This window comes from Penaeus monodon, chromosome 11 (genome assembly GCF_015228065.2).
Source record: "Penaeus monodon isolate SGIC_2016 chromosome 11, NSTDA_Pmon_1, whole genome shotgun sequence".
Classification (NCBI taxonomy): domain Eukaryota; kingdom Metazoa; phylum Arthropoda; class Malacostraca; order Decapoda; family Penaeidae; genus Penaeus; species Penaeus monodon.
The window spans coordinates 47,573,636-47,586,135 of record NC_051396.1 but is presented as its reverse complement, the minus strand read 5'-3'; the positions used below and the strand labels follow the sequence as shown (position 1 = coordinate 47,586,135).

General features: G+C 57.4%; 1 protein-coding gene across 1 annotated transcript in view; it reads left to right on the top strand.

The window, feature by feature from the left end:
* The window catches only part of LOC119578608 (protein dachsous-like), a 27,810-nt gene that overhangs the window by 14,151 nt on the left and 1,159 nt on the right, over window positions 1-12,500 (top strand). The window contains exons 14-21 of the mRNA XM_037926172.1: window positions 2,892-3,109; window positions 4,013-4,141; window positions 4,654-6,542; window positions 6,660-6,908; window positions 7,025-7,893; window positions 8,020-8,351; window positions 8,726-8,994; window positions 9,224-12,500. The exon at window positions 9,224-12,500 is cut by the window's right edge and continues 1,159 nt beyond it. Of these exons, the coding sequence (XP_037782100.1) occupies window positions 2,892-3,109; window positions 4,013-4,141; window positions 4,654-6,542; window positions 6,660-6,908; window positions 7,025-7,893; window positions 8,020-8,351; window positions 8,726-8,994; window positions 9,224-11,777 (6,509 nt within the window). The 3' untranslated portion in view covers window positions 11,778-12,500. The remainder of the gene's footprint in view (window positions 1-2,891; window positions 3,110-4,012; window positions 4,142-4,653; window positions 6,543-6,659; window positions 6,909-7,024; window positions 7,894-8,019; window positions 8,352-8,725; window positions 8,995-9,223) is intronic.

Genomic DNA, 12,500 nt, shown 5'->3' with positions numbered 1-12,500 from the left:
CCCCTCCCCTTCCTCCTCCACCTCCTCCTCCTCCCCCTCCCCTTCCTCCTCCTCCTCCTCCTCCTCCCCCTCCCCCTCCTCCTCCTCCTCCTCCTACTCCTCCTCTCTGGTGGCCGAAGATTATTTGCTAGAAATGAGTGATGATACTCGAGCAAGACGAAGGGTGGGACACAAGAGCTCTCTCGCGGACTAACTGGCCTCCTACACAACAAGTGCTGAACTTTTGCGTATCATCCTGACCCCCTCCCTCCTCACCCCCCTCCCCCTCACCCCTGTCACCCCCTTATCCCTCATCCCTCAACCCCTCTCCCCCTCCCCCCCCACCGCCGTCCCAGCTCTACCTTCAGCTTTTCATCCTCAGCGCCATCTACCTTCCCTTCTCTCGTCCTCCTTCGCTTTGGCCCTTTTCGTCGCCCAGCTCTCGCAGCGGGGCGGGTTTGGCAGCTCTTGAACACCCAAGCTCTTCTCCCTTTGCCTCGTCCTTGCATCTCCTTCTTTTCGGCTGGCCTTCCTCTCTCTTTTCTTCTCCTCGCATCTCCCTCTCCCCCTCTCTCTCCTCCTCCCTCACAACGCTCCTTGCATCTCCCTCTCCCCCTCTCTCTCCTCCTCCCTCACAACGCTCCTTGCATCTCCCTCTCTCCCTCTCTCTCCTCCTCCCTCACAACGCTCCCCCTCGCATCTCCCTCTCCCCCTCTCTCTCCTCCCTCACAACGCCCCTCGCATCTCCGTCTCCCCCTCCTTCATAGCGCGCCTCCGTATCCGGCGCGGCGCCCTGTCCCCTCCCTGTCCCCTCGCCCTCCCTGCGCCGCCGCCTTCCTCATCGGCCCCGCCTGGTCGTGCTCGGCAAAGCCTTCGTGGAGCGCCGCGTCCCGCTCGGGGCTTCGGGTAATGGGCTCGGCAGCGGCGAGCGGACAGCAGGAGCAGCAGGAGCGGCCGCGAGATTAAGTCGTCAGCTCCGGACAACAAAAACTTGGCTCAGCGTGGTGGACGCGCCGCCAAGACCAGCAAAAATGCGGATCAACATCTGACATGAATGTTACACTGATGTCACCTCTCGCCAGCCTTCCCTGGCCACCTCCCCCTCCCCCCCCCTCGGGAGTGCGGGCGCGCGCGCGGGCGGGGGCAAGGTTGGGTGAGGGATGGACGGGCTTTGGCGTCCGGGATCTGTGGCATATATAATGCACAGTTACTGTGAATCTAGTGTATATGGCGAATGTGTGGATATATGTGTGTGTATGTATACATATATGTATACATATGTGTTATATATATATATATATATATATATATATATATATATATATATATATATATATATATATATAATTGTGTGTGTGTGTGTGTGTGTGTGTGTGTGTGTGTGTGTGTGTGTGTGTGTGTGTGTGTGTGTGTGTGTATATATATATATATATATATATATATATATATATATATATATATATATATATACACAATATATTATATATATATATATATATATATATATATATATATATATATATATATATATGTTCATATATATATATATATATATATATATATATATATATATATATATATATATATATATATACACGTGTGTGTGTGTATGAATGCTAAGTATCTGATTAACAGCAGTTGCCTGATTGTTCCCGAGCGTCGTGCCGCCACCAGCGGCGCCGCTCCTGAAGGGCCGCCGCCCTTCCTCTTGCCGCGGCGGGACGCGACCCGCAGCTGCGACGCCGACAGACAAGCGCGGCAACGAGGCCTCGCGACGACGATGACAGAAGACAAGCGAGGGAGAGGATGACGGCGAGAAGCGGCGCAGGAGATGGCCCGAGATAAGGGCCGCGCGAGGACGCTGAGGGCGAGGCGCAGGTCCCGGCGCCCCTCGGCGCTCCTCGAGTGACACGGCCAGCCTCGCGCCGGAGCCAGGGTGCCCGAGGTCAGCCGAGTCCGACGGCGGGCGGAGGCCGTGTCGCAGCCAATGGCAACGAGTAAATGACGAGGCTTCGGCTGCGATTGGCTCGAGCGGCGTCGGAGGCGCCCCGCTGGACGCGATTTGTCCGATATTAGCAGCGATGTTATCAGCGAGGTCCCTGCACGCGTCGGGGTGGCCGGCGCCGCGGCGGGGCGCCTCCTAATCATGCCTTATTGCCTATTGGCACAAAAATCGGCCTCACATTAGGTTGTCTGGATAATAAGGTTGTCTGGGGCGGGCCGGGGCGCGTCCTGTGGTGCTCCCCGGTGTAGGCGTGTATGTTGGCATGCCACGCCGGCCCCGCCATTCACCCTGCGCCACGGGGGGCGCCGCGCCCCCACGCATACAGCCATTTTCAGTCAGCATCGCTCCTTCCCCTTTTGTTTCGCCGCCGCCGAGTCGCCGGCCGCCGCCGTGATGGATGAGTCGGCGACTCGGGCTCCGTGTCGGGTCGAGGAGGGCGGGGGCGCGGGGGGGTGGCGAGGCCCGGGGTCAGCGCAGGTGGTGTAGTGTCACCACCTGCCACCGGCACAGGTAGCGGCCATGACCACCACCTACCTCCCAGGGCGCAGCGCTACCCCACACAGCGACGCCCTCCCCCTGCCCGCCCGCCTCTCTCCCACATCCTTTTTACTACATCTGACGCACACTCCGCCTCGCGGCTGCCTCGCTGCTCACTTCACTTCGCTCTCTCCGCGCCGTCGGGCTCTCGGGAGCACGCACGGCCTCGCTCGGCCTCGCTCGGCCTCGCCGCACCTGCTCCTCTGTATGCTTGTGGGCTTGCTTCCTGCGCAGCCTGCCAGCTCTGCGTTTGTTCGTTGTTTACTTGCTCGCCAGGGAATTCGCGCGCAGCTCGAGCAGAAATAGCCGCGCCTCGCGTCCCTCCCTCTCTTGTCTCTCCGAGTCCTGACCAGCGCCCTTCCTCCCACAGGCGAGATCGTGACGCGCGTGTCGCTGGACCGCGAGCTGAAGGCGGTCTACGAGGTGACGGCGGAGGTGCACGACGAGGGGCGGCCGCCACGCCACGCCCACGCCACCGTGCGCGTCCTGGTCACCGACGTCAACGACAACTCGCCCACCTTCATCGAGCCCAGGGAGCCCTCCGTCAGCGTGAGGGAGGAGCAGCCCGCCGGCACCGAGGTCCTGCAGGTGAGAGCCGGGGAGACTGGGACCCAAACGCGATGACTGATGTAATGGCTTTCATCGACGTTGTTATTTTACACGTAATTATTAAACTGTAGAAGAGGCAGTAGTCATAACTGGCTGATTAGTACTGCAAGTGCAAGTATTATTATTATAGTTTATCTTTTTCTTGATATTATTGGTCTTGCAATCATTGTTGATATTATCACTGCTATTATTATTGTTGTTACTATTATCCATAGTAGAAATATTAATATTATCACCATTATCATGATTTTTATTATCGTCATCGCCTGTATCATTATCATCATTGTCAATATCATGACCTTTATTGAAATTTTAAATGTTTTCCTTATGGTCATCATCACCTTGATCAATATTGCTATAACCGTTTTATCATTATTATCACAGCTACACTTGCTACTACTGCTACTACCATACTACTACTACCACTATTATTACTACCACCACCATCACCACCACCACCACCACCATCACCACCAATATAACTACCACCACCACCACCACCATCACCACCAATATCACTACCACCATCACCACCACCACCATCATACTACTACAACCACTACAACTAGTACTACCACTACCATTACCACCACTAATATCGCTACGAATATCATTACTCTACTACTACTATTACAACTATTACTATTACTAAAACTACTACTACTATTACAACTACTACCACCATTACTACTACTATCACTACTATCATTACTACCACTACTAATAATACTATAACTACAACCGCGATTACAACCACTACTACTACAACAACAACCATTATCCCTCCTACAACCCACACCCAACACCTGCCACTATTACTCCGATCGCGATTCTACTTATTACAATGAATTAACCCTCCCCCCCCCTCCCCCCTTTGCGTAGGTTCGAGCCACCGACCGGGACGAAGGGAATAATGCGTCTATTACGTATTCCTTCATCACCAACGATGATTCCGATGATGATTCTGCCTTTACGATCAACCCCACGACGGGTATTATCACCACCACCAAGGTCAGTGGCATTGTGTTTGTCTGTGGTGAGGAGATGTGATGATCTTCTGTTTTTTTTTTTTTGTGTTGTCTTTGTGTCTGTTTCTGTTTTTCTTTGTTTGTGTTTACGACTCTGTTTCTCTGTTTTTTTTTCTCTCTCTTTCTTTCTTTGTCACTTTTTTCTTTCTCTCTCTTTTTCTCTTTCTCTTTCTCTTTCTTTCTCTTTCTTTCTCTTTCTCTCTCCCTCTCCCTCCTCTCTCTCCTCTCTCTCTCTCTCTCTCTCTCTCTCTCTCTCTCTCTCTCTCTCTCTCTCTCTCTCTCTCTCTCTCTCTCTCTCTCTCTCTCTTTCTCGCTTTCTTTTTCTATAACTAGGAATCCGGTAACGTGTTAATATTGAATAGTATGGCAGGAATCCCCCGATGTTTCCTCTCTAAGTTCGGGGTTAAGACAGATGGGAGAAGAGATTATGCAACACCTTTAGCCTTTGTTTCCGCCTGTTGCCTGACGCCGACGACCTGCTCTCTTCGCCCGCAGGTGCTGGACCACGAGGCGAAGCAGGAGTACCGCGTGGTGGTGATGGCGAGCGACCAGGGCAACCCGCCGAGGAACGTCACCAAGCTCATCCAGATCGAGGTGCTGGACCTGAACGACAACCGTCCGACCTTCCCGGCGTCGTCCATGACCTTCCGGGTGAAGGAAGGGGTGGGCGTGGGCGAGGAGGTGGGCTCCGTCATCGCCGTGGACCGCGACGCCAGCGAGAACGGCCGCGTCACCTACACGATCCTGTCGGGCAACACCTTCGGCACGTTCGACATCAACAAGACGACGGGGCAGGTGTTCACGGCCAGGGAGGTGGACTTCGAGCTCACGGCCGAGTACATGCTGCAGGTGAAGGCCGTGGACGCGTCCTCCACCAACCCGCAGAGCTCCATCATCAACGTGAAGATCGAGGTGCAGGACGAGAACGACCAGTCGCCCGTGTTCAAGGACGACCCCATCATCTTCTCCATCAGCGAGAACACCGCCATCGGCACGCCCGTCTGGAACTTCACGGCCACCGACCTCGACTCGGGTGACAACGGCTATCTGCAGTATGCGCTCACGCAGCAGTCGCCGAAGAAGGTGTTCAAGCTGGACTCGACGACGGGCATGCTCACGCTCATGGCGCCGCTCGACTACGAGGAGCACCTCGAGTTCACGCTGGTGGTCACGGCGTCCGACCAGCCGCGCGACGAGACCAAGCGGCGCCAGGCCTCCGTGACGGCGCGCATCCTCATCGAGGACTACAACGACAACTCGCCCAAGTTCGTGTCGCGCGGCCGCATCGACATCATGGAGGACGAGCCCCGCGGCTACCCCGTGCTGCACGTCATCGCCACGGACGAGGACTCGCTCGACAACGGCCGCGTCACGTACATCATCACGTCCGGCAACGAGGACGGCAGCTTCGCCCTCGACTACGAGACGGGCGTGCTGACCATCGTCAAGGCGCTGGACCGCGAGCGCGCCACGCAGTACCGCCTCAACGTGACCGCCAGCGACCACGGCCAGCCGCCGCGCTCCGCCATGCAGCTCATCGAGGTGTTCATCGAGGACGTGAACGACAACCCGCCCAAGTTCAGCCAGCCGGTGTACAAGGCCAACGTGTCGGAGGGCGCGCCCCCGGGCACGTCCGTCATCCGCGTCACGGCCACCGACCGCGACTACGGCACCAACAGCAACCTCACCTACATCATCCCGGCAGGCATTGGTGACAACAAGTTCCGCATCAACCCCGGCACCGGCGAGATCCACACGGTGGCGACGCTGGACCGCGAGGAGAAGGACCAGTACACGCTGACCATCTACGTGCGCGACGGCTCCTTCCCGGCGCAGTACGACACGGCGTCGGTCCTCGTCACGCTCACGGACGTCAACGACCACGCGCCCGAGTTCCGCGACTCGTGCTACCCGCTGCGCGTCCCCGAGAACACCGACCTCTCCGTCATCCACACCGTCCTGGCCACCGACAGGGACGCCGGCTTCAACGGCCGCGTCAGGTACTCCATCACCGACGGCAACATCAACAACAAGTTCAGCATCGGCTCGTACACGGGTCAGCTGTCGTCGCGGCCGCTGGACCGCGAGGCCAACGCCAAGTACTTCCTGGTGATCACCGCCGAGGACCGCGCCTCCTCGCCGCTGCGGGGCATCTGCAACATCACCATCACGGTGGAGGACCAGAACGACAACGACCCCAAGTTCTCGCAGAATCGGTACACGGCGTCGCTGCCGGAGGACGCGCCGCCGGGGACGACCGTCCTGACGGTGCGAGCCACGGACGAGGACCACGGGGAGAACGCGCGGATAACGTACTCGCTCAGCAACGAGACGCAGTGGCTCTTCAAGATCGACAACGAAACTGGCGTCATCACGACGGCTGGGTAAGGCGCTCGCTCTCTGCTTTCTTGCTACAATTATTTTCATCATACGTGGCCAAACTAGCTCAACCTTTTTGTAAATTGATTAATATCCTCATTCTTAACTTCAATTCCCAACAGGACCTTCGATCGCGAGAAGAAAAGTGTGTACACGTTCGAGGTGAGAGCCACCGACGGGGGGCGGTACGACTCTCGCTCAGAGAAAACTCAGGTCCAGATCACAATCACAGACGTGAACGATAACAAGCCCGTGTTCAGCTTGTATCCGTTCACGGTGGACGTCCCGGGCTATTACCACCCCGGCAACCAGCTGATTCAAGTCACCGCCTCCGACAAGGACGAAGGAGTGAATGCAGATATTTTCTTCAGGTACGTGTCTGCCTTTTCTTCCGCTTTTCTGTTTACCTTTTGTTACTGGAACATAACATGCTATCCCACCAAAAACGAGTATAATCATGATGATAATGACTGTATTATCCCTGCAGCTTGGTCAACAAGTCGGAGAACAACAAGTTCCGCATCAACCCCGAGACCGGCATCGTCACCGCCACGAGCCAGCTGGGGCTTGAGAGCGGGGACCTGTTCCACCTGGAGGTCATCGCCAGGGACCGCGGGACGCCGTTCCAGTCGTCAACGGGCTTGGTGGAAATCCGCGTGGGCAATGCCTCGGCGACGACGCTCAAATTCCGCAGCTCAAACTATTCCGTGGAGCTGGACGAGAACGCGCCGGCAGGCACGGATGTGATTCAGGTCGGGGTGTACCGCACCGACGCCCGCCTCCCCAGGATCACGTACAGCTTCGGCTCCTGCAACGAAGACAACATATTCGACATCAACAGCAACAATGGCCTGATCCGAGTGAGGAACCCGGAGCGCCTCGACTACGAAACGCTGCCGAAGATGAGGCTGATCGTGGTGGCGCGAGCGGAGAGCGAGGTCCCCCTCTACGCGTACACGAGCGTCTGGATCACCCTGGTCGACGTCAACGACAACCGGCCGCGCTTCACGCAGGACCAGTACATCTCCTCGGTGTGGGAGGGATACAACAAGGGCGCCTACGTCATGCAGGTCTCGGCCACAGACGACGACACGGGCGCGAACGCGAACATCGTCTACCACATCGTCGACGGCAACCACGACAACGCCTTCGTCATCGACCCTCCGTTCTCGGGCATCGTCAAGACGAATATCGTGCTGGACCGCGAAATCCGCGACGCCTACAAGCTGACCATCATCGCCACGGACGAGGGCGCGCCGCAGCTGACGGGAATCTGCACCCTCAGGATCAACATCGTGGATGCGAATGACAACCAGCCCACCTTCCCGCCGCACTCCATCGTCCAGGTGTCAGAAGGTGAGCAGCTGACTCAGCCTTGCATTGCCCATTTTATTCGAGATATAGTTAACATGTGTAAAGCTGAATGTAGAGTGTAAGTAGTGTGAGTCTAACCCATGTAACCGTTTCCCTCCCTCGTTCCAGGATCCGAAGTGGGCACCGTGATCACCACTATCACGGCCAACGACGTGGACACGAACCCCGCCATCACGTACAACTTCGCGACGGACGGCAATCCGCACAACATGTTCAGCATCGACAAGTTCAGCGGCAAAATCACCCTGGCGGCGCCGCTGGACCACGAGGCGCGGGCGGAGTACATGCTGCAGGTGGAGGCGTCTGACACCGCCCACGTGGCCACCACGTCCATCACGGTTCAGGTCGTCGACGAGAACGACAACACGCCAGTCTTCACCCAGCAGGCGTACCAGGTAGAGCTGCCGGAGCTCTCTCCTTCAGGAACCTCCGTCATCAGGGTAAGTGGCGAACACGGGATATAACCGCATTGAAATATTATAAATAAGAATATGGACGTTGCTGAAATACCGATCGATAAGTTTCGTATGTTAACCGAGGCAGTTAACACAGTAATCATTGTTAAGTATTATACAATTGCACTAATTTTAACTGAAACATTGGATTTTATGTTTCAACAAAAACATATCCGAAATCAGAAGCATTGTAACAATTACGTAGCATTTTTTCTAAGGAATTAAATCCTGTCAAGATAAAAGAAATTCCGCAATGACTGTACTCTCAAGAAGTAATATTGCTGCAATTATATAGTTTAAACTTAAATGAATGATTGACTCGTCTTGACCGAACCTGACGCCTCTCCCTCCCTCCGCAGGTGAACGCCACCGACGCCGACGCAGGCGTCAACGCCCGCGTGACCTACAGCCTGGGCACGGCCTCCGACGCCGGCTTCTACATCAGCGAGCGCACCGGCGTCATCTACACCAACTCCTCGGTGCACTACAACCCCCGGCAGCCTGTGATCCAGCTCGTGGTGACGGCGAGGGACGGCGGACGCCCTTCGCTCGCCGCCGTGGCCGCCGTCAGGATCCAGGTCACTGATGTCAACGACAACGCGCCCAAGTTCTCACGAGAAGTGTACACGTAAGGATTTCTTTTTTTATTTATTATTATTATTATTATTATGTTTGTGTGTGTGTGTTTCCTTGGCTTATGTGATTTTCGTTGGCATACAGAGGGAAAGAATTTCGATAAGGTGTGTGCGTGTGCGTGTGCGTGTGCGTGTGCCTGCGCGCATCTGCGTCTGTGTGGATGAGTGTTTGTGTAGACCCTTTCTGCATGTTGCGGACGCTGACTTCCCTTTCTCCGGCAGGGCCAACGTCAGCGAGAACGCCCCCCGCGGCCACATCGTCACCCGCGTCTCGGCCTCCGACATGGACGAGTCTCGCCTCAACCGGAACATCGACTACAAGATCGTGGCCGGCAACGAGCTCAACGCCTTCCAGATCACGAGCAGCACCGGCAAGATCCTGCTGGTGAAGCGCCTGGACCGCGAGCAGCACGCGCAGTTCCGGCTGGTGACGCTGGCCACCGACCGCGGCCACCCCGCCCGCAACGCCACCGCCGAGGTCATCATCACCGTGGGCGACGTCAACGACCACGCGCCCGTCTTCAACCAGAGTGTGTACAGCACCGTCGTGAGCGAGTCCCTCGGCGTCGGCGCTTCCATCCTGCAGGTTCTGGCCACCGACGAGGACGCCGGAGACAACGCCAGAATCCACTACGACATTACCTCGGGCAACGACCACCAGGTCTTCGCCCTTGACCCCGACACCGGCCTCATCATCCTCCGGGAGTCGCTGGACTTCGACGAAGTGCCCGAGTACAGGTTCATCGTCAGGGCGACCGACAGCAACCGCCACCACCCTCTCTCCACCCTCGCCACGGTCAACATCACCCTCTTCGACGAGAATGACAACGCCCCGCAGTTCCCCGTGGACAAGTATCTCGAGTTCGTGGAGGAGAACGCCCCCGTCGGCACCACCGTCTTCACGGCCCACGCCAACGACGCCGACAGGGGGCAGTACGGGGCCGTCAACTACTCCATCCCCGAAGGGAAGGACATGGACAAGTTCAGCGTGAACCACAAGACGGGCGTCGTGGTCACCCAGGCGGTGTTCGACTACGAGGCCAAGCAGGTCTACTCGTTCATGCTTCGCGCCGTGGACGCCGGCGGCAAGTCGGCGGTCGTCATGGTGCAGGTCAACGTCGAGAGCAAGGACGAGTTCGCGCCCGAGTTCCTGGAGCGCAACTACAACTTCGCCATCCCCACCAACCTGGAGGCAGGCGCCGTCGTGGGCCGCGTCGAGGCCACGGACAAGGACGAGGGGCCAGACGGCCGCGTCTTCTACTCGCTGCTGACCTCCTCGCAGACCTACAAGATCAACAGGACGTCCGGAGAGATCACGGTGCGCCGCGTCGGAGGCCGCGACGAAGGCCTCACTCGCCTGAAGATCGTGGCGACGTCGGGCCTGGTGGGGTCGCTGCAGGCTGTGGCCGAGGCCGAGGTGAGCGTGGGCGGCAGGAACGGCACGTGGAACACCACCACTCCGGCCGTCACAGGAGGCCAGGACTCGGGCGGGCTCGCCACCTGGGCCATCGGCCTCCTCATCGCCCTCATTTTCCTGGTGCTCATATTCGGCGGCGCTTTCCTCTTCCTGTACCGCCGCAACCTGCGTGCCAGGAAGCCGGCCATGACCGACCAGTTCGACACCTCTTTCGACACCATCGACATCCGGCCGCCTCCCACGGCGCCCGCTGACCTGTCTCAGTACCCGCCCCGCTACAACGACCTGCCGCACTACGACCACCACGGCGAGCGCAGCCACCACCACGGCAACACGACCTCCGAGATGAGCGAGCAGAGCCAGAGCGCCAGCAGCGGCCGGGGAAGCGCCGACGACAACGAGGACGTGGAGGACGAGGAGATCCGCATGATCAACGAGGGGCCGCTGATCCAGCAGCAGAAGCTGCGCGAGCGCCTGGGCCTGCCCGACTCGGGGATCCGCGACGATGACAACATGAGCGACGTGTCCGTGCACAACACTCAGGAATACCTCGCGCGGCTCGGCATCGACACGACCAAGAGCGAGTCGACCAAGGGCTCGCAGGACCTGGCGCACTCCATGGAGAGCATGCACATGTTCGACGACGAGGGCGGAGGCGAGGCGGACGGCATGGACATCAGCAACCTCATCTACGCCAAGCTGAACGAGGTCACGCCCGAGGAGGAGTCCTCCATCATGGACGGCACGAGAGCCTTCGGCTTCGGCGACGAGAGCCAGCCCTCCATGACGGGCTCCCTCAGCTCCATCGTGCACAGCGAGGAGGAGCTCCAGGGCTCCTACAACTGGGACTACCTGCTGGACTGGGGGCCGCAGTATCAGCCGCTCGCCCACGTCTTCTCGGAGATCGCGCGCCTCAAGGACGACTCGGCGCCCAACTACAGCCGCGAGCCCATGAAAAAGACGTTGAACCCTCAGGTGAAGACGATCCCGCCGCCTCTGCTGACGAGCGTCGCGCCCCGCTCCATCGCCCCGGTCGCCCTCAGCTCGGTGCGAACTAGTCAGATGACTCTGCCCTCGCTGCCTCGCTCCCCCATCAGCCACGAATCGTCGTTCACCTCCCCAGCCATGTCGCCCTCATTCAGCCCCTCCCTCTCCCCCCTGGCCACGCGCTCCCCCTCCATCTCCCCGCTCATGACGCCGGGCAGCGTCACCCACGCGACGTCCACCGCCGCCGCCGCCGTCGCCCAGACCTCCGCCACGTCGACGCCTCACCACGGGCGGCCGGTGGGGCAGCGGCCGGGGCCGGCGGGACTCATGGCCGGCGCTTCGTCGGGCTCGGAGACCGAGCTCAGGATATAGCCGTCACTATACCCTTTGCTCCAACACCAGCGCCACCATCACCACCACCATCATCATTATCAGCAGTCACCCTCTCCTTCGGCGTGAACGGCTAAGAACGGTGGTCGTGCTCCGTGCGGGTCGCCGCCTCGACGCAAGCGGAACTCGAGCGGCCCTTTGCAGATGTGATATACTCAAGGGTGTAACGTTGCCAAATGTCTTTAATCGAATGATGCGCGATGTTTTGTATATTTGTGAATATTTAGTGTTTGAATCAAAACTGGCATCGGACGAGACAAAGCGTCGAGAGTTACACCCGCAGGAGAGACTGAGTCTCAAGCCAGGGAAAATGGTTGCCGGTGTTGATAAACAGAAAAAAGGCTACCGGAATATTCTATGTGTTGTTAAGATGTATCGATGTGCAAATGACTGACAGTACAGTATCGGAGGCTGTAGACAAGGCAAGGACCTGTATATATAGAACTGCATATTTAGGACATACGCAGTGAAAACCACACTTAGTAGATGTCATGGAGGGTGAGTTACTGCCACAGATGGTGCAACATGCAATGCGGTGCGTTTTGTAGCAAGTGCTAAGTGAGAATCGGATCGAGCATATCAGGACACACTCCTCGAGTTCTCAGCCAGTGCTTCTCACGCTTACCAAGGTGCGGAAAGTGTGCGTATAGGTGTATATTTACACACACACGTACTACATATGCATAATTATAAATACAAATACAC